Raw genomic sequence first — 24,247 nt, 5'->3', positions numbered from 1 at the left:
TTAGGGCTTGATCATTTTTCTGTCACAAGTAAAGTCAAACTTTAACACAATCTGCCAATCAAAGAAATAAACAACACAACTAAACTATATTACATTCAGTAATATTAGATTGTTGAAAGACAGGACGTTGTGTTGAGTTTTAAATTTAACATACTGGTGAACGTGACATCGCACTATCCCCATGAATAAAAGAAACGCACCCATCTGAGAGCTACTTGTGAAGGATTGCCGCTCTCCTCCAATGGGAAAGGCTGTTTCTGGCGAGGAATATCTACCGGCCAATGTCATTGGGCCAAAGGCGGTTGAGTGGGGCGGGACAAAGCATGGTAGGTTGTTCCAATGAGTATGATTGACATTGGGGTTATCTGTTCTCCGCTTAAAATGCGCCATATGTAAATGTGTTCACATAAACATGTTGATATTCCTCCTCGCCTCGACTGTGGTGTAGTCTTATCATTCAGGAAAGGGTGAAAGGATGCGGAGGCTCAACTCTTGCTCCGATCGCGGAGGTGTGGAAGCAGGAAGGCGTGCTGGGTATTCAAGTCTTGCCTCCGTGGCCAGTGGCCACTCCCTGGTGGCGCCCTGTGGGCTGGGAAACAGCGAGGAGGCGGGAGGAGACAGTCGCGGGGTCGAGGAGACGGGACCCCATCACAGCCACACACTGGCTGTAAACCGCGCTGGGAGGAGAACAGGGCTCGATTGTGGGAGGGCTTGTATTATCGGGATGTGTGAGGGGGCTGTCAGTGAGGCAGCACATGGTGCCCATGTAAACAGGAGGACGGAGGGTGGAGTCCATCCTCCAGCCCAGGCCCGCATCCACCCAACTCGGCCTGTGATCAAACATTATCACTCGTATGCCTTAAATCTGTGTCTCCTCAAGCCATTTCGCACATGAATTCTCAAAACCACCTCTGCACCGTCAGGCCTAGCAGTGTAAAAGCACATTGTGAATACATTGCTTTTGGATCCCATGCTCTAACTAACTTACTTACATGCATTTCCAGTCATGAATAGGCTACAACAACATGTCTGTGCAGAGAGAGGGATCCCTCTTTTTCTTCTGCCTATCTGATTTGAGGGTCTAAGAACAGAAAATGGTGTAAAATGCTGCAGGCTACAGATTGTTAAGAACATTGAAAAAAACCCATTTGTGATTTGAATGGTATTTGACCTTATGAATGAAGTTTGACTTGAGTGAAAGCAACAGTGTTGAAATGTAGAAGTTTAAGCCATGCATTGAACATTTCACTCAGGTAGGCTATAGTTAGTATTAACAACAATATTTATTTGAAGAATCAAAGACAAAAGAACTCATGATCAGGAATAATTTGCTGTAGTATACAGTAAATAACGCGGTCATATGAATACAATGTAGTTATTATTATACATAACAAGTATTTTAATCTCGAATAGTGTCAGGTGGAGCAGAGGATAGTTCAATAAATCCAATTTTATAAGATATTTATCGGTTTTGTGCCTACAATCTAACTGACTTGTAACAATAACTGTCAAATGCAGTGGAGAGTACAATCTCTATGCTGAATTTAGGAAAAAACAAATGCAGATGTTCCACAGCAGGACAAACACAAAGCAGCTGACTGATCTATAAAGTTTTACTAGTCTTAATAATTTATTATTATACAACCTTTATAAAGGATGGTCTATTTAGGAAGTGGTAACCAAAGAAGTTAATCTGAGAGCTTATGACTTGCTCCATGAATAAATTATTGTGAGCTGCAGTTTTCGCATAGCAGCCGGGTTTCCAGTCAGCTCAGATTATTTTTTATTATAAATGTTTTTTAACTAGAAATACAAATATGTACTGTATGTAAATACAAAAATACAATTATTTGCTTGCAATTGGAGGCCATACTTTGTCTGACTCATGAAGTTACTCGTAAAGTTACTATTATTATTAAGATAGTCATCATTCTTTATTTTTTGTCCAACTTCATTTATCAGTTTTTATACATCAAACAATATGGATGCTTGAGCATTCACGCCAAAAAGTCCGACAGTCCTCTTTGTCTGACGTGCGGTCGGTCAGCCGTTGGAACCCTGACATTTCGCAGCAAACTGTCAGTCGGCTCTCGCTCCTGCAGGATGTGTCGCAGCGTCGAGCCGCGCGGACGAGAACTCGCCTCACGGTCAGACGATGTGCGAGCAGGCCACTTCCTCCAGCTCAGACATCACCGAGTGCAGCTGACAGCGGCGGCTGCAGTGAAAACCACCCGGGGCGCGCGGGCGGGCGGGGATGCAGATGGAGGCAGTTTGCTGGAGGCTGCAGCGAAGTTTCAGTCAACTTGCCATAACAGGAAACCAGAGAGACAGAGAGAGACAAGTGAAACCTGCGTCGGTGAAGGTAAAGCTGCTTTTTTACTTACGTCAACTCTCTTTATTTGGCAACAATCTGAGCTCAGGCGGCTAAATTCAACTACTAAAAGTCACCTGACAGTTATTACAACATGTAGACATGGAGAAGATATATCTTCTGTGACTTATTCATACTGAATGGTATAGGTCAGTTATATCCTATGGCTATGATGCATCTCTTCTATTCATGAATATTGTATTGATCTTAACTTGCCAGTGGTTGGATTGGGCTCATAATTAGAAAATTATATAATATTCATCAAGGTTGCAACCAAGGTTGCATCATAGTTGCAAGGTTTTATTTTAATGTGTACAGAAACATCTGTGGCGAGTAGCCTCCTTTATGGCTTTATATTTTTGATCTGGTTTCATGTTTACTCTGTTGTATAACTCGGGTTTTAATTGATGTCTACATGTTTTATGTTTATAGCCTAAATTGTTTGTGTTTGGCTCAATTCTTGTCAGTTCTATTCACTCAGGATTTCAATCAGAGTTTTATTTTTCACACACAGAATGACATAAAACCGGACTCGCCTCGCATGCTGTTGCACTGAAGTTGTTCTCCTTGTCACGGTTGGATTTACATTGTGGTCAGAGTGAGGCTTTCTAGTTCAGTTTTACTGTGTCGGTGAAGTCGTGTAACATGTCTGTGTGAAAAGGAGTTTTCATAATGTGTTCAGCAAGGTTTAGAGACTTCCAGTCCATGCGATCCAATGTAGTTAATCTACATTTGTTTCCAAAACAGTTTAAGCACAGCACACTGTAAAGAATCCACGGTAGCTTTGATGTCAAACCCTGTTGTCTTGTGTTTCACTTCAGGCTCTGCCGTTGTGTCTCTGTGGCTTCAGTCCCCGCATGTCCCCCTGCCGTCTGTAGCCCGGGGCGATGGAGAGCCCGTCCTCCAGGGCGAGGCGGCGAGCCTGGATCAACAGCAGCCGACAGTGGCCCACTCTGGAGGAGCTGGACCCCGAGAGGCCGCGGTGCAGCCTCCCATCTGCCTCCATATCAGACGACGACGTCTTTTCTGAGGGTGAGTGCAGAGTCGCAGGAGTGTGCGAGGGATCCGATCACAGATCTCTCAGTTCAGGTATGAAGTGATTAATTGGGTCAGAGGGAAGTAGAGAGGGTGCTGATACCAGTGTATCAGCACTGTAATGCCTCTTATTACAAATACATATAATAAAAGAAATTGCATAGATTATTTTTAAAAAGTTTCATTACTTCTTCTTTAAGAAATAGCGTAATTTACATGATTACTTAAATGCAACCGGAGGTTCCACTTTCTCATAACAGGATATGTCCACAGTTATAGTCAACACAGTTATAGTCGACTGCATGGATGTTAGTTACAAATGGTGAAATACACTAAAAGAATCTGCAGAGTTGTTCATCTAATGAGGATTACTCATAAAGCTAAATGTCATACATGACTTCCACAGGATGCTTCACAGGAAAGATTGAGAGCTGGCTGCTGGGTTGTGGGTGAGTCAGTTTGCTTTGTTCTTTTTTTTTGTAGAATGAATGTAAGATCAGATTTTTTTGATCACAGAGGACCAAGTGTCAGTCACCAGAAAACAGTTTCACAAACAACATCAAATAGAGAGTGGAAACCCTCTCTGACGTCACATGTTCCACAAAGGCAGCGCAGTAAAGTATAGCCACAGTGTTGTTCACGTCAAAGTGGCCTCACCTGTTGCATTTTGAAGATTTCACTGGGGAAATAAGCTTCTTAAATCTTTTTGATCTTTTTAAGATAATGGCAATGTTCAAAATGTTGCTCTCAGGACACAGATGCAGACATTTCAAGTATTTAAGCCAGAGGGCGTTTCGCAAGAAGAAAGCACGTCGCCCTGTGGCTGAGAGTAAAGCATTAAACAACAAGAGGGAAACAACTGTTCTTTTCCACGTTATGGAACTGATCGAAGGAAGGACGTCAGCACACAGAGACATTATTTATCATATGCATCGCTGAAAGGGAAGCTACACTGGTGGTGATCCGTGAGCCAAACCATGCGGCGTAACATGTCTCCCAACACTAAGAAACGGTTCAGCTAAAGTAGTGGTGTGACGGTTTTATTCGTGTGAGGGCTCAGCGTGAAAATGACCGGACTGGGTTGAAAGGTGTTGACCATAGTTCTGCTCAGCATGTGAACGTTTCTACAAGAGGAAGTTGACAGACTTTGGCAGCCTGTTACGAGCTGATTAGAGAGAACACAAGTATGAACTGTAGATAGGATGCTATCATACATATTCAGTTATTCACGGGTGTGTGTGTGTGTGTGTGTGTGTGTGTGTGTGTGTGTGTGTGTTCATGCATTAAATATTGCAATATATCTTACAGGTCAGAGAACAGACGTCAGCTGAGCGTTGGTGAGTATGAGCGTATAAAATAAAGCTTTGTCATGAATAGCAATGTGTAGGTCAGTTTTGAGATGTATGAGATTTGTGTTCACATACTTACAGTACCGTTGTAGTAAAGGTAAATCAACTGTGTTCAGTTTTAAAATACATCCTTCTTTTGTCTCATTTAGATCGTTTACTTGATTTAAAGTGTCGCAGTACAACAACATATTTACAAGTAAAAACCGTGCATTGAAATTGTCAAATCATTTGCAAAATATACATAAAGTAACAAAAATAAAAGAACTCACAGGTCAGAATAATTTCTCCTGTGAGGGTTTGTGTTATTGAAAATCATATCAGTAGATCCTTAGTAGATCCGCTCATTTTATTTAATTTCATCTTCAATAGAGTAGTTTAAGTTATAACTTTTATATTTGATAAGCTCATTATATGTTTTATGTGTAAGATGTGTACCTATCTAAATAGATAGATAGGTACTCTATCGTCCCAAGCTTTGGTGAAGCGTTTTTGTAACTTTTTAAAAAGTGCCTTACAAATAAAGCTTTTTGTGTTATTATTATTATCATAGTCACATTTCACACACTCAGACTTTAACGTATAACGTGCAAAAAGATCATATTTGAGTTTAACTAGATATTTAAGTCAGTGACTGTGTGTCCTCTCTCCAGAGTCTGCGCTCAAACCCATCAACTTCGACGATGACCTGAGTCTTGGTGCTGATGGTAAGTGTACACACACACACACACACACACACACAGACAGACAGACAGACAGACACACAGACACACACACACACACACACAGACAGACACACACACACAAAGGGAACTAACAAAGCAGGAAATGTTCACGTAGGAAAATGAGGTGTGTAACATGAATGGATTTTATATCATCTGATCTCCCTTCGACAAGGACACACATCAACTGTAATCCCTCACAGAAATGTCAAGTGTTGCACAGTGTCACCGCTCCTCTGAGAGTTCGAGGGGGATATCTACTGAGAGAGTTCAGAGTGGGAAGTTATTTTTTTTTATAAGCAACCTAAAAGTTAATTATCCATGAAAGATTTTTTACATGAAATGTGACTACACATTTTAAAGCCATGTCAGTTTTTAAGGTTAAGCCTGAAATATTTGGGGCAATAGAATTTTCGAATGCCTTTTAATTTAATTGCTTAGTGCCTTTAAGTTTAAAATATATCTTTAGGTACAACCTCCCTATCAGTTTTAGTTTGACTGAATATGACTAACTAACCTCATGACATCCTGGTTCAAGAATTGCATCACATCGGCAGCTGTAATATGACAGCTTCTGTCAAATTTCATCAGGTTAAGCCACCGGACATTTACACCCAGAGAAATATTTGGAATGGCATGAGTTTGCAAATGAACAGGCATTAAGATGGATTTTAAACATATTCCTCTTTTATTACCTGGTTTCAGCTTCTGTGTTAAACGTTGGAGACATCTCACGTGAAGCTGGGTGAGTAGAAACCGTACTGAATAAGTGAATATAAAATGAATCCATGTTTATTTATACAGTATACTAACACACACACACACATTTATATATTGTTATAATTATATATATACAGTATATATATATATATATATATATATATATATATATATATATATATATATATATATATATATATATATATATATATATATATATATACTGTATATATATAATTATAACAATTCATTTTGGAGAGAGTTGACCTTTTTCGTGCTTTAGTCAGATCAGAGCATATTAACAAGTTTCTTCACTGATATTTTTAGTTTCTGGTTACACCCCTGCTCACTTTGACTGTTACGATTCAGATGTGTGAATTAGATATTAAGAAAGCACTCATCTGTCAGTTGATTGTAGTCCATTTCAAGCATCTTCCCACGTTAAAACATTTGCATGGGACCTTCTGAAATTCAGATCATAAAGCAGTATGAATACGAATTCTCAAATTTTGGGAAATTAATGAATAAAAAACAGAACAAAACACAGTGAGGTGTAGCTACAGATTTGCATTATACTTTAATTTAATTTGTTGGTCATATTTTCACATTTCTTTTGTCGATAGCGGCCCTCTTCGTGGACTACGTCTGCCGTCACTGAACTTGGGCCACAGCATGACCTCCAGCTGCCCGTCCTCCTCCACCTGTAAGACTACATCAAGGTGAAGCGACACTTTCACCAGGTTCATTATCGTGTAGGGCAGTAGACTGACAACCAGGCTCCTTTCCTCCTAGTTACCTGCTTGATGAGTTGCAGCTTTTCCAAGTCAGTTTCCCTACTTGACATTTTTGTTTATTTTTCCGGAATAATAAGATGCACAAAGTTTTAATTCTATTTATTCAAATCTTTTTATTCGAAAGTGGGTCGTCCACTTACCATGAGGTTGGTGGTTTGAACCCTGGCTCCTCCATTCTACAGTCCCAAGTGTCCTTAGGCAAGACACTGAACACCAAATTGCTGGCTGTTCCGGCAGCGTGTGAAAAAAAAGAGCTGTGTAATGGGTGAATATGACTTGTACTGTAAAGCGCTTTGAGTGGTCGATAAGACTAGAAAAGTGCATTGACCATTACATGCTTGAACACAATATTTTCTCTGCCTTTCTCACATACATGCACACAGTGTATCAGAGGTCCTGCAGTTGTGTTCGGAAGATGCAGAGGAGACGTTGTTGGAGATGGGTTTTGGCTGCGATGAGCCACAGGTCCCAGTGCGCATCCCTCCTCGTTTCTTCACCTTCCCCTCTCAGGCTCAGGGCATCAACTTCCGCCTCTTCTTGGACTCACAGCTACGTCGGATACGAGAGGAGGACCCCAGCCTCTCTCTTGCTAGTGAGACAATCGATTCATTAAACCACTCTGCCTCAGGCCATCGTTGTTTTAAAAATATTATATGAAGTCATACGGTGAAATAATTCTGGGATATAGCAAATGAGATCCATATTACTTTTACTGATTTACATTGTTTCATTCCCTTAGGTCGTTTCAGACAAGTCCAAGTGCTCACAGCAATGGCCAATGCTTTTTACTCCCTCTACTCCCACGTGTCCCGCACCCCTCTCCAAAAACTGGCCCCACCAGAGTTCACCCTCACGTCGGACATGGAGAGGATCGAGCGCTTCAGGAGCAGTGTTCGCAGTGAGCCGCGTTCTCCGGTGGAGAGGCTGAAGGACACCGTCTCCAAGATGTGCCTCTACACAGGCTCGCCTCGAGGGTCAGACTCCACCTCCCCGCAGCCGTCACCCAGGAAAAGGTCGAGCCTCCCTGATATTGTGGATTCAGTCCTGGTGAAAGTCAAGACTGGGGCTGTCAAGAAACTGGATTTGGAGGAATGTAATGGGAGCAGTTCAGCTGTGGATGTTAGTCTGGTCACAGATGATTATAGAGCCTGTAACAGTGGAGAAGATGAGCAAACACAGGAGACTGTTGTGGCCACAGACATTCATCAGCATGGAAATAAAATCTGTTGTCAGGAGATGCAAAGCAGAAAACAAAGAGATGATGTTGATGCTGATGAAAACAGCGTGCAACCATCAGACGATGACAGAAGGACTCACGATATGAAAACATCTCTGGCCTCGTCGTTATCAGGGGAAACTGTGATAGAAGCAGATCAGCGGTTTTCTTCGCGTCAGGCAGAGCAGGACTCATGTTCGACTCCAAGTCACACAAGGACAGATGAGACAAAGCCCGTTGCCACGGTTACATATGATCTAATCTGCCCGCAGTTAGTCAACAGTGAACATCAGACACCTCTCTGCTGTCAACACACGCACAGTCCGGAAACACATACTGGGACACAGAGCACAGATAAGCAACGTCCTGCATCACATGAACCCCCAGCACAAGCCTCTGTCTCTGGGCCTGGTGAGGACTCATACACAGGTGACATTACCTCTTCAGGACGGGCCGGACTGGTGGATCCATCCGGATCACTTCCTGTCCTGGCCCCCAACGGCAGCTGTACCGATTGCTGCATCACTGTGACCGGCTCGGAGGGGGGCGATCCCTCCGCCGGTTCCTTGAACACACCAGATTCCAGTCATGCTTCAACTGTCCCGCCTGTCCAGACACGCGGGGACTCATCAAACGAGGGGAAAACCTGGTACCTGAATCCCCCGACTCGCCAGGGCCTGGGGCACTTCTGCAATAACGTGGGACAGGTTAACTCCTTTGAGCTGGAGGAGGTACGCTAATGAAACAATAGAGACCATCTTGCGATGGGCTCAACAACTGAGATGATGTCGATGCTCTGACATGTTCAGGCATCATTACTACGTTATCATTACATGAGTCCTCAGTAGTCGTGGGTTGGATCAAACCCACTTTCATTTTGATGTCATCTACACACCTTGCGTTGACCCAGTAGTTGCAAAGCGCTGTCAACACAGTGGCTGTTATTGCTCCACAACTTTATAATTAATTCCCATTTCTTTTTTTTCTTATTTAGCTTAATCCTTTGTTTTTAAGTTCTCAGAAAGATTCAAGCAAGCAAAGCATGATTAGACTGATTCCACGGACCGAACCTCTGATACTCTATCAGTAAACAGTTTACACTGTGTACCACAATGTAGATGATCACAAAGCATCCTTTGAGATTATGTAAAAGCATACAATGTCATGTTGATTATAAAACACACGTTTGCATTGTTCAGCAATTAATCAATAATCAAAGCAGACATGCAATATATGCTTTGTTTTTATTTACTTTTGTCTCAATAGGTGCACAGTGCAGGGGAGGAAGATTTTGGACAGTCAGACACTGCGAGGACAACAACCTCACCGTTGTCCACAGAACATCAACACAAAGGTACGGAATATTTATGCTTTCTGACATTTTTTTTGCATGAACCCAGGAAATTATAGTTTAGTACACTGAGTCAGGTTTAACGGGAACATGACTTATCATGATTTTTGTGGCCGCCAAACTGCTGCAAAATCATTGCTGACCTTGTTTAAGCGGTTACAAGTGAGGCAGGAACTTGTTAGTTTATGCTGTAACAGCTACTGTGCATCACACTTTCTCCGAGCAGTTACACAAGGAGGTTGGCAGAAATGCAAAAATACGTTTTTTCTTGCATGAAATGTCTTTTTACTTTGGGCCTCAAGTGACACAAGGAATCAAATAGTTCTAACAGATATACAGGTTGACGTGTGTGTGTGTGTGAGAAAATGAATTTCAGACTGAGGGGCAATTGTAAACAGGTCACTGGGACTGCAGCTGCACCTGTGCAGTGGTATTCAGTGCGATACCTGACTGTCTTTGTGTCCCTGCGCAGGTGAAGTGGTCCGGGGCGACAGCGTGCAGTCAGACAGCAGCGGCTACGCAGATGAAGAAGTCAGCCTGCCATCAGACAGACACAGATGACAGTTTCTACTCAACTCATGACGTGGAGAGTGCATCCGACGGAGGGCCTGCAGTCAAAAGATTAAAATGTCACGGTTCTGCAGGAGACTTGGTCACATGTTAAACTCTACACAGTGAAGAAACTTTCTTCTTGCATTAGGAAAAGTTCAGCCTGTTGAGTATAACGTTGAGTTTTCCCCCCCAGTGCTCACACTCAATACATATGTTGTAAATAAATAACCATGAAGTTGTAGAAAGGTGAAAGGTTTGATGAAAGACTGTGTGGATCATATTTGAATATAATATAATAATGTGTCCAATTCATTGCACCACAGTTTACAGCAAATTTACAGAAAATGTTTTATTGGAAACAAAGTCAATTTCACATGATGGAGCTAAAACTTGAGTTCATTTTTTGTTTGTTAAACTGGGCACCTTTATTTACTATGACAAAATGTCTATCACAAATTTTAATAATGTCGACATTAATACCAGCGGTGTCAGCGCTTAAAATTCTCTAAAACCAGCAGTTGATTTCCTTATTATTTCTGTTGTCAGAAAATACAATATGCAGATCTGCCGCCTCAGACAACATGAGGTCAGTGTGCCTTCAGGCCCACTGTACGTGAACAAGGTCAGTCTGCATCTGTGCGAAGGACAGTCCGTCTTCAAGTAGTGCAAACTGTTTACTCCTTTCAATACGTAATTCAGCAGAGTGCGAGGCAGTACATATCGACAGATTAGCAACTACAGTAGCAGAGGTGGCAATGAGAGCTTACACCCAGACACAGGTAAATGTCATGATGGGAATCAGTCACACTGACAGTAAAAACAAAAAAAAAAAAAGGAAAGGAAAATAATCACGGGTTTAAATTATGACCTAATACTAAACATGAAAACATTCTTTAGCTGCCGTCTTTAACACTGCACAGAAGAAAATGGGATTGCTGTAAATGGTCTGGTCTATGATACTGAAAATCAAAAGTCAGGTTTTTTTTGTAAAGGGGCAGTAGGCGATTTTAGAGAAAGCTTGTCCCTATCCTTGTTGTTGTCGTTGTGATTTTACTGCCACGACCAGTATTGGGGAAAGACGCACTTAGTCTAGGCCAAAAGCTTTCCGCAACATTTTTTGGTTTTTGATTTACAAAGGTTTTTTTGAACCGACAGCTAGCGGACCGTGAGCGTGACTGTTTTTACAGACACGCTTCGCTTTAGAATCGCTTAGTCCCCCTCTAATGTTCCATTGATTACAAGAACAATTCTTCATCAGAGGACTCGATTTACTTTTAAAGACCTTTGGTTTACCATGATGGAGTTACAAAGGTTCTAATGCAAAGATTGCAAAATAGAATGAGGGTAACAGAGAAAATGGGAAATGTGATTCTTTGATAATTATACTTTGTGTTGTTCAGTGTTGAACTTTACCACTAAGTAGGTTAAACCATCCTCACTATTTGCATACATAAAAAAGCTTGTGATGATCACGTTGAGAGTTCCTAAAATGCTCTGAAAGCCATCAACCTATGCCTTGTCCAATATCCTATATATTTTCCCATCACCTGAGTTTACTGATCCTCCCCCACAATTCAACTTCAGGAAATACCAAAGAGTAACATGATAAGAATGGGTTCGTTTTAAATTAACCCTAATGGGTTCACAACTTGTGTCAGATAGAGATCAAATAGTTAATTTTCAACCACAGTTTTTAAATGAGAGGGTTAGTACATAAGGGCAAACATTAAGAACATCACAGCGACAGTTTGAGTTTCAGGAATTTCACGAATTAAAATACAAGAAAAAAAAAAAAGCTCATGAGTAAAAGGGGCAGTCTTTAAAATAATTACCCTCTGATATTTATTCAGCAGAGTCTCTTCCTCCATGTTTCAGTGGCATGGCTGTATTTTTTTAAGTCCATCCATGAGATTGGTGATTCCATAGCCCAATTCCTTTTTTGTTGCACCAGAATTCATCTCCAGTTATTTGGGCACTCACTGCAAAAGCAGACTTTTTTTAAACTTTGGATTTCGGGAAAACGACACTGTGTATGGGTGACAAGCAAAAAATGAAATGGACTGAATTGAAATATGCAAAATGTCCAGGAGAGGAACATGGATGCATTTTTGGGCAACTAAATGTTCGCTGGCGACAATTAGAAATCAAAGAGACCGAATCAGGGCTCCCGGGGGTAACTTGGGGACAGAAAAAGTCTTCATTTTCAAATTTGAGGTAATTCACGGTATTTGAACTCATCAGAAAAAGTTCCTCCTTCGTCCAAAGTAGAAATTCATGCCGGCAATTTGTAGTTTGCGAGTTCCGAGTCTGTGAGGAGGAGGAGGAGGGCGACGATGACATCACTTTCCTCCAGCCATGATTTTGAGGTACTGCAGTGCATTGTGGGCTGCGTTGGCTCGAGCGGTGTCTATGCCCGGGGCAAAGCCGTGGCACACTGTGATTGGTTGCGTGGAGAGCTCCACGAGACACTGGCACAGGCCGCTAAGACTGCGCTCCTCTGAAACGAAAGAGCACAAGGATGGTGAAAAACACTGACACAGATATTCATATTTTCTGTGGAATGTGAAGTAATGATAGATATAATGTCACAAAACTGAGAAATAGATAAATGATATGAACCTGTGATCATTAACATCTTAGGATTTATGTAGGTATCCCTGTTTCTAGAAGACAAAACCTTGTACAAATATTTTAACTAAATTTAAATAGATAGATAGTCAATAGATGAACTTCTGCACTAAATAACCACAAAGTGGAGCCAAGTTAAGATTCTTGTGCGTCTGTGAAGGGCTGCCCACAAAATGAAATGGTTCACCTGCACCAAACCGTGACAACACGCAGCTGCAAGCTACTTCCTCCATATCTGGTGAGAGCAAAAGTTACCACACATTTGTCGCCTTTTGCTTTGCGGAACGCTGTCGTCAATCATGTTCCCATGATGCTGTGCAAGTCTCAGTTTGTGCAGGTGTTGTAAACCAAATGTGGAAACCGTAGAGGGGCTTCCACACCAAACAAATGCACAGTGTGAGCTTATCTACATTTTAAATTTACATGAACTGAAACGTAGCTCTTTCTGCATGTGGACGTGTAATCGGTGAGGTCTTGCCGGGCTCAGCAGAAAGTGAATGAAATTGTCATTTATTCGAATCCTACCGCTTTGCGAACTCACCTAGATCGAGGTAACTGACGTCAAAGCGCTGCTCAGCAGACAGGTCGTTCAGCAGGGAGCAGAAGTTGGAGTCAGAGGGCATGCCCAGAGGGTGGCTGCGCAGCTGGAGGATCTTCTCTCCGGCAGAGTTACGCAGCGAGTCCCACGTGCAGCTGAAGCCTTTACTTTTGCCCGCCTCAACTCTGCTCCCCAAGTGCTGCGTGTGCAGGAGAGATGACATTCAGCGCAGTTAATAAAACACAACTATCATCTGTCTTGTTTTTTTATGTGGCCGAGTTATTTACCATACAGGATTTCCATAAGCATTGTCAACTGGTGAATTTGATTGCGTTTCTCACCATGTTGAACGTGTCCTCTTCTGTGTCAGCGTCGTTGCTGGTCCTCAGGTCGACAGGGACGTCGTGTATACGCGATAGCATCTTCGCTGCTGCGTTTCTTTTGGCTAGTTTCTTGGACGTTCCACTTCCTACAGATGAACTGGATACTGTTAGTAACGGCCACAGATTGACAAATGGTTTGACGTGAGGATTGCCATTCAGTTACACTTCATTTGCAACAAAAGATTTTGCTCGCATGTCTCGTTGATCAGCGGCAACTGTAAACACTAGAGCTGCAACAGTTAATCGATTAGTCATCGACTACTAAATGTATCTTCACATATTTTGATAATTGATTAATCAGTTAAAGTAGTTTTAATGAAAACATTTGTCTGATATCAGCTTCTTAAAAGTGAATAGTTTCTGGTTTGTTTGCTCCTCTGTGACAGTAAACTAAATATCTTTGGTGTGTGGACAAAACAAAACATGATCTTGGGTTTTGGAAACACAATCATCGATTATTCGAGAAAATAATCGACAGATTAATCAATAATAACAATAACAATCGTTAGTTGCAGCCTTAGTAAAAAGTGCCAGAGATAAGTCAAAGTTCTTGCAATAAATGTGTAAAGATTGTAAGTCAATGAGAACTGCTCAACAGGCCTGAAGTGTGAAGGATTTCTCTCAATGTTCTTTTTTGTATCAGCCTTTTTTATAAGTAGCATTAGTAAATGTTTCATCACCGCCAGCCAACTAAATAGTGTAAACATGAATGACAACAGGACACATACGTATGCACACAACACGCACATTCACAGATTATGAAACATTATGTGCATTTTACCGATTTCCACAAATCTCTCCACTCTGCAGGTCATGGTGAACTCTTTGCGATGTGCTGGACCAGACTCCTGAGTGACCGTGTACTCTGGCAAACGCCATCCTTTCTGCACCACCAGTTCCTGGCAGAGAACACAGACAAACAAACAATAAACTAAAAAGTTTTGTTTTTTTAAAGAAACAAACGGGGTGTGTGAAGCTCTAATCTAAGCAGATATTGTTACTTGCAAACTGGGAAGGACTGATGAGACAATGTCAGTATTCTTAAGAAGAAAAGTCAAACAACAAAATTAAACTTCCACTGAGGTTTTCTTGGTTTAATCACCTGCAGAGCCCCCACAGGGTTACATTCGGACTGCTGAGAACTGCTTGAGGTCTTCATCTCTGACTGGGGGCTGCACAGAAGATGAAATAAAACCACTCAGAAGAGGAAGTAACAAAACCACACATTGAGTATCCTTCTAACTGCAGACCTGGGGGAAAGAAGTGAAAAAATATATTTAAATAGAACTGACCTGTCTCCATCGGTAGACACGTCAACACCAATAAAGCCTTCTACTCCAACACCTACTCCGGCGGGACCTCCCAGACCTCCTTTGAGCATCTTCAGAGCAGCCTCGGCTGCTTTGTGCTTGGCTGCCTTCTTGCTGGGCCCTTGGCCGGTGCAGCTGATTTCTCCAACGGAGACGCGGAAAGTGAAGTTGGGCTGGTGGGCCTGTCCCTCGGCCTTCAGCAGGTCATACACTGGGGTCTTGCCTATCCGCGTTCCATACTCCTGCAGCAGACTGATGGGCGTCTTGCCGGGATTCACAGCCAGCATTTGCTCAATACTGAGTGAAAGAAAACCCAAAGCATGGGGGGGACTGTTGACTGAAGGGTGTCAGATGAAAATCATTATAAGCAACGCTTTTTTTGTTAAAGTTGTCCTTTTAACTGTATTTCTTACATTTCTTAAGAATGTATGCACTCGCCTTATAAAAGGTTATGAGACTCCCAACACCCCAGGGTTGACAGGGACAGTTTTCCCAGAAAAATCCCAACTTGTGCCTCACTACAGATCTCGATGATACTAATAAATTCTGGAAACCTCAGTTCAACCAAGCAACCAACAGAACGTTCAGCAGCAGATATGAAACTGAAAATGTCCACTTGGCTAGATACCCAGAGGGTTGACTGTAAAAAAAAGTTCATATAGTGATCTTGATCACACAAATTAATAATTTTAATAAGTGAAGAAACAATCCTACTGAGGACAATTGCTTGCAAAATATGATGCAACCGTGTGCAAGACTGTATGAAAGAACAAACTGTAAAATCAGTACAAACTACAATCAGATAATAATCAATAATCAAATCAGTTAATTGCTAAGAGCTTGTGCTCTTGCTAGATCTCTATAAAGTACTGGGGTATCAACACAGTTACATATGGGGTCACGTGTCTGATAGCACTTGCAGGTCTCTGGGTCACTCTGCATTCAGTAAACACACAGTGATAAACAGACCCACCTTCCATATGTTTAATAATCAATAATCAATAACAACCACGATATCACCAATCTGTCACAGACACGTACAGTGTGTGTGTGTGTGTGTGTGTGTGTGTGTGAGACACCGTATTCAGGAGCTAGCTAAGCAGACGTTGAGCTGACTAATTCACGACATGTTTAAAAAGAATTTAAAAACAAACAGTTGAATGAGAAGCAACCGTTCAGAACAAATCTACTGATCAAAGCATCTCCTGGTCCCGGGGGCTACGTTAGCTTAGCATCGGCGCAGCTTCACCTGGAGCACCCGGAGTTTTTCTTCCAGCTGTCCGGCGCTGTCTCGTCGTTCATTCCCTATTTCACGCGGACAGTGCCGATCGGTTCCGGATGGCGTATCCCCCCGCGAAGACGGCCACGTTTCGCTTCTCATGAGCCGGTGTTATCGCAGAAGGACGACAGGCCAGCGACATGTGAGGAGCAGACGAGGCGCCCGTCCGCACCGACACAACACACAACACACATATGTGACGTACGACGCGTCCCGGTGAAACCCGCAACTCTCATTGGTCAGGGGAAGCTGCGGGGTTAGTTCGTTTTGGACACCGCGAGGGCACCATGGACTGTCTTAGAAAAATGGGACGTTGTTGTCGCCGAGGTCCGGAGGGTGGAGCCAATGCAAGAAAGTGTCTGGAATGCCTGTACCCTCTCGAATGACCAGCAGAGGGCGACTCCACTGGTTGCAAAAAAAAGGAAAAAAAATAAATCAGCTTCTATAGAAGTCTTTGAGAAAATGACTCCACTTCTCACTTCGATTTATAACGTCAGTTATAAAAAAAAAAATACAACAACACAGGAAATATGTTTCTTTGAGAAAATGAAAAAATATTTTGGGGTGAAATTCACTGAATGTCTTGAGTAATCTTTACATAATCAAATAGTTCCAGACTTTAAATATTTTTAATAGCATTAAAACAGTACCATTATTATAATAATTATCTAAACCAAACAGGACTGCCCCACCGGAAAAGCCACAGCTAGCTACAAAAGCTACTATTTGTGCTTGATGTCTCTCATCTCGCACTAACTGTTACTAAATAATGTGCTGATACCTTCTGGCGTTTGTTTCTTTATAGCGAAAGACAAGTGAATCTACCGGTGGTAAAGTACCACTGTCATTAAAGACTATAAAAACTAGAAGTCTTTTTAAAATGTGAACTTATCAGTCAACCCTGAAACCTAGCTAGTTACCTAACGTTAGCATTACAAAAACAAACAAGCGAAAAAGAAACAAAACGACAATAAAAAAATCACAGGAGTAATTTTTTTGGGGGGGGTTTTGCGATCAACAAATGTGTCGAATCTGCCGCAGTCAATCAACTGCATCGGATGAAAGAGTACCGCAAAACCGGAAGAAAACAAGTGAGTAGCAGAACCAACTGTACTCGAGTGAAATGTTTGTTGTTTAAAACTCGTTCCCTAAGCTTGTTTCATTCTAGCGTGTGGCACTGTAATATTTTTATGTTATTTAAACTTAGTTTTATTTATCTACCATTATTCTTTTTAGTTTTCTTAACTGTAGGCTACAAGCACCCCCCCCCCCCCCCAAAAAAAAAGTATTTGTTGAGCTTCATATAAGTTGTTGCATTAGTGTGTGTTGTCGCACCCATAGACGTGTATATAAAAGGTTGCACCCATATAGTTTGCACCCTGGCTCTCTCTCTGTTATGAACAAAGTGGACCAGAAGAGGGCGACAGTCAGTCACTGATCTGCCAGACTGATAAACCTCTATAGGCCTTCCTCTGGGGCCCTGGGTCGCCCAGCACCTGTCATCTCCACAATACACCAACATGAAGACAAGGGTCATTTCAACACACCTTACTCATACACGACCCATTTGATCATAGCTAAAAAGAAGCTTTACATGGGAAAACTTTTTTGGCACTACAATTCAATACAATCAGGCATTTTTAAAAGTACAAAATTATGAAAAAGAAAGTTCCCAGTCCAAACTAAAGGCATGTCAAAGTGGCATAGGGAAGCATAAAAACCAAAGGCCTTAATCAGCCCAACCCGATCTGGGTCTGGGACCAAATTTTGTTGTTTTTGTGTGTGCGTGTTGAGTGGTAGGAAGATTGTGTTTAAGTATAATTCAGGCAAGCAAAAGTGATGGCAGTGAAATTAATGATAGAATAACATTGCAGACTGGTACCAAATGAGTATACACCCACCTCTTCAGTGACCACTACACCACTGGTGCCAATACTTTTTCTGGGTCCAGGGTCTCTGTTCAGTTTGAATCTGCAGACCCTTACAATCTTTTGGACCCACAAGTTCAGGACTCTCTGCCCAACTAATGTAGCAGCACCTCCATAAAATATCCTCAGTGCATTTTCCACCTTTCCATCATTTCATTTATTGCTGTGGCTGGACAATTAATCCCGTGATGGTTTGCTCATAAACCCCTTCTGGCCACTGTTGAAACAGTCCTTGGGATTCCTGATGGCTTCATTCACTGGCATCAGTGTGTCGGTGTGGATAAGCACACTTTGCCAAATGCAACACAAAGTGAACCGGCCATGACAATGAGTAAAGTCGTCTCCCATTTGAACTCCCAAACCTACAATCAAAGCACGATGAGTTACGTGACACCGTGAGTATACAGCTCCTACTCATTATTCTTACTCTTGGGATTATTTGCCTTGTTCGCTGGGCCTTTGCTTGTCAGTTGAAGGCCCTAATTTATTGACCTATAACGTGATAATGTAAGTGTTTTTATTGAGCTAGTGGTTAAATCTCTGAGCGAATGGGATCAGAGACAAACACTGTCGTAGCTGCGACAGTATACTTCATCCAAAATGTATGCACACATCCACAAACACACTTTCCTTTTCCCCGTCTCGGCCTGGCGCATTAGTATGTGTGGTTCTTTGGCTGCCAAAATCATCAGTAGATATCTTCAAGCATGGAGCTGTATGAATGCTCTTTTTCCCTCCTTCCACAATATGATGTGTTTCCTTTTTTGTGTGTGTTTTGATCCCTCTCTTGCGGCCAGGCTGTGCTGTGGTGAGGCGCGGGTTCGAGTGGCGCTCCTGTGTTATTTTTGGCAGCAGCAGTGGTTGGTGGCTGTTGAGGAGAGAGGAGACAGAAGGGGGATAGCGTGAAGCCCAAAACCGAGGCTGTTTAAGGGATTTCTGTCTGAAGGAATCGCTTTGTAATGATCACAGACTTACTATGGATGTGTGTGTGCGTGTGTGCTCTCAGGCATGGATACACACACGCTGGGGCTGGCATTGTGCATTTCTACATTTCTAACTTCACGACAGCCTCATGTGCAAGAGTGACCAAATTTCTTTTCATGTGAAATGCTAACTATTTAATCGTGTATCAGTGCCGTCCATGTGTGATGAAATCTGCGTTGGATTAACAAACAAATTGTCCCTATTCATTTTTCACAGCTAGTCTGCTCTTGTCACATGGGAATTATTTGTTGTTTGTCAACCGCTTGGTTAATGCTCTCTCTCTCTCTCTCTCTCTCTCTCTCTCTCTCTCCGCTGTGGGAGTCGTTCTGAGACATGCTCAGGCATCACGCGGTGTCAGACGTCCACGCTCCTCCCTCTACACGTCTGAAAACACCATTCGAAAAAGATTTTCTCCAACTCTATTCTTGGCCCCAGATCAAGAGAACGTTATTACTCTACTTTATTTATTTATATATTGTGGTGGAAATGTGTGTGAATGTATGAATGTATGCGTGCACGTATGTACTCTGTGTGTGTGTGTGTGTGTGTGTGTGTGTGTGCAGAGTGAGTGATGTGTAATTGTGTATGTATGTGAGTTAACCCACAAAGATATTTCAATTTCTTCAGAATATTAAATAAACATGCAGCAGCAGCTTCAGTGAAGCGCTGCCTGCCAGTGGGTTTTGGGTTGGATGGGTGGCGGTGCTGGTGGTGAAGGGGGAGAGGGGGTTTGTGGCCGTGGCTCTGGGGGGGTGAGGCAGCTCATGGTCAGGGCCCCCGCCGGACACACTGGCGCCTCGCGCTGGAGGACTTCTGAACCACCACACTCCTCCACCAAAACCCTGCCAACCCTGGCTCCATGCTCCCGCTTCCAACCCAAATCACTCACTTCTCTTTCTGCGTTTTGACTCTCTCTCTCTCTCTCTCCCTCTCTCCCTCTCTCTCTCTCTCTCTCTCTCTCTCTCTCTATCTGTCTCGCCCTCCTCATTCAGTTGATCCAAATCCAGATTCATTTGCTGTTTGGCAGCCTGCTCCTTTCTCACTTACCGCTGTACTTTTAATGGCAGGTCTCTCTGATTGTGTTTTCTCTACCTTTTTCTCCTGAGGGTTTGGTGTGTTTTTTTAGTGTTTTTTTTTTTTTTACATATCCACCAGCCCTTCTCAGTACTGTCTCTGCTTAAATCCCCACATTTTAAATGTTCCAAGGAAGTATTTAGTGGCTTGAACTTGAAAAAAAAAGCAAACAAGAATGGTTTGGGCTGTATGTCAGTCAGGATACCATCAAGATAGTAAGCGTTTTGAAAAGGAAAGAACAGTTTATGGGTGTTCTAGATATTTGTAATATGAGTATTAGGTTCATAATGAGCCGTCAATTTTCTAAGTGTTTTTCCAACCATCTCCAAGAGATATAGGGATATTCCTCCTCAATGAAAAAAAACTTTCCGCTGAGGTCAAAACCAAGTAAATCATTCCACCTTTGCTATATGTGCAGTAACAGTAGATGTCCTTGAATGATCCTTAATGCAAAAAACGTATTTAAAATGAGCTATTTGTCATAATTAGACCTCCACAATGATGTCGCATGAAGAGAAATACTTCACTGATAAATTGCTAAACCATGTACATTATTCAGACAAATGTGGCTTTAAAATTAAAAAAAAAAAAAATCCTAACTGCACCTACTGCTGAGCATAATTGAATTATGGATGTCAAACATCTTAAGTAGAGTGGATATGTCTTCAAGTGTCACACATGCAATTTTGTTAACTTAATTTTCCCCTGGAAGCAATTTGTCATCCGGAGGCCATTAAACGGGAAGGATATTATCTTTTTAAAGGGGCGCAGAGTCACCCACAACTCTCCCACAGTCCCTATAAACAAAATGGCCTCATTTAGTGGTACATTGGGAGCATTGGGCAGCAAAGGGAGGACTCCCTTTAATCTTTAAAGGGCAGATTCGTCGGCAAGGAAAGACTGTGACATTGTGTGATCAGAGTGGGGAATGCGAGAAGAGTTGCAGGTTTGATGATGCAAGACGTTTGTTTTGTCAAACGCGAGGGTGGTCTAGCCCCCCCCCCCCCCCCCCCCGTCACCAGTGTAATAATGATTCATACGGCGCAATGAGGAGAAATAGGACGTGGTGCAGCAGCAAGATGCCGCTTTGTTGCATCAGCTGGACTCAAAGGCATGTTGCCACAATGTGAAGTGACTTGACTGCATGAATGAACAAGAGCACACGAGGATACTTAATGACTGAGGCACCATCCTTTTGTTCTTCATGGTAACACGGCTCCACTTCCTCTCCTGGCATGTAAACGATGGCTTAAAAATGATAAGCGCAGTATAGAGGGAAAAAGTACATCTGCAAGATAGCTTGACCTTTTTACCTCTGGTATCTTTACCTCCTCGGGTTCTGTTCTATTTAGCCCGACCTCCTCTGCTCTTCAGGTCATGTTATGGTTCGCGCAGGTCAGTATGCCTGCCCACTTTGCCCCAAAAAAAACCTTATCTTGTTTTTACTTATGGCCTGACCGCTGAGCCTCTGGGCGTGCTGACATTCTTTTTCCCCCCTTTCCTCCTCTCCCCCGCTGTCACAGAGACAGGGACCGAGCCACACCTGCAGACACCTGTGCTTTTGTCCTGCCTCCCGCATCCTCCCCCCCCCCCCCCCCCCATGCCCAGCACGCATAGGTAGGTGGGAGCAGGCACCTGTGCCTGTGGCTATGTCAGAGCGCGGTCCATTGTTTTACGTGACTACTCAGTTAGGACCAGATAATGGCAAGAAAAGGAGGTTCATTAGCATTTTGTTCAGCACGATGATTAGTTCTCTCATTCTAAAGAGCTGTAATCAGAGTCTCTCGGAAGGTTGAAACTCCCCGGAGTAAAGCGCGAGTTTGTTTGACTCATCGAGACTTAACTCAATACTGCCTGAGTGGATGTTTTTTTTTTTTTTTTAAATGACCTCTTTGTGTTAGTTAAGTCTGAAATTATCTGTGAGATGGCTTAAACAGGTGTGTCCGGGATCCACTGGAATAACCTCTGTAGTTCTATTAAAGTGATTTGATTTTGTAAATGGAGGGCAGGGGCATGAGTGGGCAAACCATATGGAACAGATTGTCCTTCTTCATGTGTCACTGCATGTATACTTTCTTTTTATGGCCTTATTTGAAGCAACACTTAATGTTTCCTGGCTTTCTAAATAAAAGAAGTAAAAATAAAGTTTAGGCTACAGTATGCCACCGCCGCTGCCGAGGGAGTGTATTTTAAAAAGGCAGAAAATACCAGTAGCAGCGGAGGTTTTAAAAGCCACTGACCATCTTCTTCACCCCCCCACCCTCACTCGCTGCTTGGACACACCCTGCCCATACCCCATTCTCCCTGTTTGCCTTTTATGCTGTGGAATCGACCGTGCGCCCACTTCAGACCACCATAAACATGTCGGTCCCTGATGACAGAGTCGGGCCCCGGGACGTTTTATATAAATTGACCTCAACTACAGCTCATTAGAAGCCCTAAATTGGAACCATGCAGCCAGGCAAGTGTAAATGTTAGAACAGGAGAGTCGGTAGCTCCATGGGGGTTCTGGCTGCACAGGTCTTTTTTACGTGTGATGAAAATCCTTACTTTAATGTTGGTTTTCCCAATGTATGTCTCATTTGTTTTCTTATGACTGGTTATGTAAATCAGTTTCAGGGGTTTTAACCTATCTCTAAATTTGTTCTATATATGTGCATATCATTCTTTAAAAACATCACCTGTTACCAGTATGGTGATTAGCATGTCATAAAGATTAACCCCTTCTGTAACGCGTTGTCTGGCACTGCTACAGAGCAGAACACATCTGCTGCAGGCTTCATTTAGCCTTTTCCTGGGGCCATCTCTCCTTCAATGCAGAGTGGGGAGTCCGCCCACCTCAAATATTTTTATTAGTCTGCAGTATAGCCTGAATGACCAGACAGAAAACTGGACAGGAAGTGGTTCAAACTGTGGCACGAACTCAAGAAAATGCCACGCACAGCGGCAGCAGACTGTCGCACTGGACATTTTGACAGACTGTAAGAAAATAATCGATGGTCAGTCAGTCCGGCTTCTTCTCTGCATTCATATCTCCGCATCTTGTCTTTGGTCCTGCATCCTGTCTTAATTGGGGTCCTTTGTTTGACCACCTCCCTCAATAAACAATACAGCCACTGCTCCCCTGTCCTAATCCCCTCTCCGCCTCCTCCTCTCCCCCGAACTCTGCTGGAGCATCGCTCTAAGTAATTACCCCTCTCAAGCTGGAGAGTAGAGTGATTGTCCTGAGTGTAACTACAGTGGCTCTCTGAAAGAAGGTCATTGTGTGGAGGTAAGACCTCACTTCAGTGGACGGCTTTGTTTGTGCTGCAAAAGATAATGAAAGTATTTGGTTGGCCGTGGCACGATGGGAATATAGTAAGATATGAAAAGAATGACAGTGAGTGAGGCGGAGGTGAAGTGTGGAAGAGGCAACTTCATGCTCAAGGAACAGCTAGACTTTTTTTATTTTCTGCATCTTGACATATTTGAGTGTCCTTGAATAAGAAAAACACTAGGGAAGAAAATGCGTTTTTTGAAATTTCTTTACTTTTAAAAGCACCAAAATTGTCATGATTCCGCACCATGACTCTTACAACATGTACCCCTTTGCCAGGTTCCATGCTTTATCACTATGTACAGTATCTTATACACTAATTTCACAACAAATCAGCAAACACTGGTGTAGTTCAACACTACCATAAGTATGAACGACAAAACAAGCTCTTATGTTTATGTTTCTTTTAACTGAACACAGGCATCTTTTTCATCATGGAAGTTAAACAAAATGTAGAAAATACATAAAAGAAGTAGAAAAATAACACACCTAACAATATCTATATATTGTTGTAAATATATAGTATGTACAAACAAGGGGGAGCCCTTATTATCATTACATTGCCAGGTGTGGAAGACTTCACAATTAAAAGATTATATAGAAATAGTTTACACATACATCTAACTTCAAGATCTATAAATAAACCTTTAAAAACAAAACCCCAAACTCCACGTTATAACTAATAAATAAGAAAAAAATA

The 24,247-nt window shown here is 42.4% G+C and overlaps 2 protein-coding genes and 1 long non-coding RNA gene across 10 annotated transcripts; 1 reads left to right on the top strand and 2 right to left on the bottom strand.

Moving 5' to 3' along the window:
- The first annotated feature begins 2,011 nt into the window (after positions 1-2,011).
- On the top strand, positions 2,012-10,624 carry tespa1 (thymocyte expressed, positive selection associated 1). 7 transcript variants are annotated; one of them, XM_035631393.2, is made up of 12 exons: positions 2,013-2,362; positions 2,886-2,946; positions 3,193-3,460; positions 3,813-3,855; positions 4,715-4,743; positions 5,406-5,459; positions 6,180-6,219; positions 6,818-6,913; positions 7,372-7,580; positions 7,728-8,935; positions 9,471-9,558; positions 10,028-10,624. In XM_035631393.2, exons 3-12 carry the CDS (start codon positions 3,259-3,261, stop codon positions 10,114-10,116), a joined length of 2,058 nt encoding a protein of 685 aa, XP_035487286.1. In that variant the 5' UTR covers positions 2,013-2,362; positions 2,886-2,946; positions 3,193-3,258; the 3' UTR covers positions 10,117-10,624. The 7 variants fall into 7 exon arrangements, with proteins under 7 accessions (XP_035487287.1, XP_035487286.1, XP_035487285.1 ...); XM_035631392.2 differs by having other exon boundaries at positions 2,886-2,963; XM_035631391.2 differs by having other exon boundaries at positions 2,886-2,969.
- On the bottom strand, positions 6,397-7,497 carry LOC118309365. Its single transcript, XR_004793469.2, has 3 exons — positions 7,362-7,497; positions 6,801-7,242; positions 6,397-6,658 (listed from the first exon to the last, which is right to left on the bottom strand). It is a non-coding gene; the product is annotated as an uncharacterized LOC118309365 (long non-coding RNA).
- Positions 10,442-16,565, bottom strand: tarbp2 (TAR (HIV) RNA binding protein 2). Of its 2 annotated transcripts, none has more exons than XM_035631403.2 (7): positions 16,216-16,565; positions 14,949-15,263; positions 14,759-14,828; positions 14,438-14,555; positions 13,615-13,760; positions 13,277-13,472; positions 10,442-12,604 (listed from the first exon to the last, which is right to left on the bottom strand). In XM_035631403.2, the coding sequence occupies exons 1-7, from the start codon at positions 16,266-16,268 to the stop codon at positions 12,447-12,449; spliced, it is 1,056 nt and encodes a 351-aa protein (XP_035487296.1). In that variant the 5' UTR covers positions 16,269-16,565; the 3' UTR covers positions 10,442-12,446. The 2 variants fall into 2 exon arrangements, with proteins under 2 accessions (XP_035487296.1, XP_035487297.1); XM_035631404.2 differs by having other exon boundaries at positions 13,615-13,742; positions 16,216-16,561.
- Between the last annotated feature and the right edge of the window lie 7,682 nt (positions 16,566-24,247).

The sequence above is a fragment of the Scophthalmus maximus genome, chromosome 6, assembly GCF_022379125.1.
Source record: "Scophthalmus maximus strain ysfricsl-2021 chromosome 6, ASM2237912v1, whole genome shotgun sequence".
Lineage (NCBI taxonomy): Eukaryota > Metazoa > Chordata > Actinopteri > Pleuronectiformes > Scophthalmidae > Scophthalmus > Scophthalmus maximus.
The sequence above is the reverse complement of the archived record's forward strand: the minus strand, read 5'-3'. Positions and strand labels throughout refer to the sequence as shown.

Excerpts from the sequence above, each read along its gene's own strand:
- tespa1 (XM_035631394.2), top strand. The coding sequence starts at position 3,259 with ATGGAGAGCCCGTCCTCCAGGGCGAGGCGGCGAGCCTGGATCAACAGC. Across the intron at positions 3,461-3,812 it reads TCACAGATCTCTCAGTTCAG|GATGCTTCACAGGAAAGATT; the intron begins GTATGAAGTGAT and ends TGACTTCCACAG. Across the intron at positions 4,744-5,405 it reads CAGACGTCAGCTGAGCGTTG|AGTCTGCGCTCAAACCCATC; the intron begins GTGAGTATGAGC and ends TCCTCTCTCCAG.
- tarbp2 (XM_035631403.2), bottom strand. The coding sequence starts at position 16,268 with ATGAACGACGAGACAGCGCCGGACAGCTGGAAGAAAAACTCCGGGTGC. Across the intron at positions 15,264-16,215 it reads AAAAACTCCGGGTGCTCCAG|TATTGAGCAAATGCTGGCTG; the intron begins GTGAAGCTGCGC and ends TCTTTCACTCAG. Across the intron at positions 13,473-13,614 it reads AAGAGGACACGTTCAACATG|CACTTGGGGAGCAGAGTTGA; the intron begins GTGAGAAACGCA and ends CTGCACACGCAG.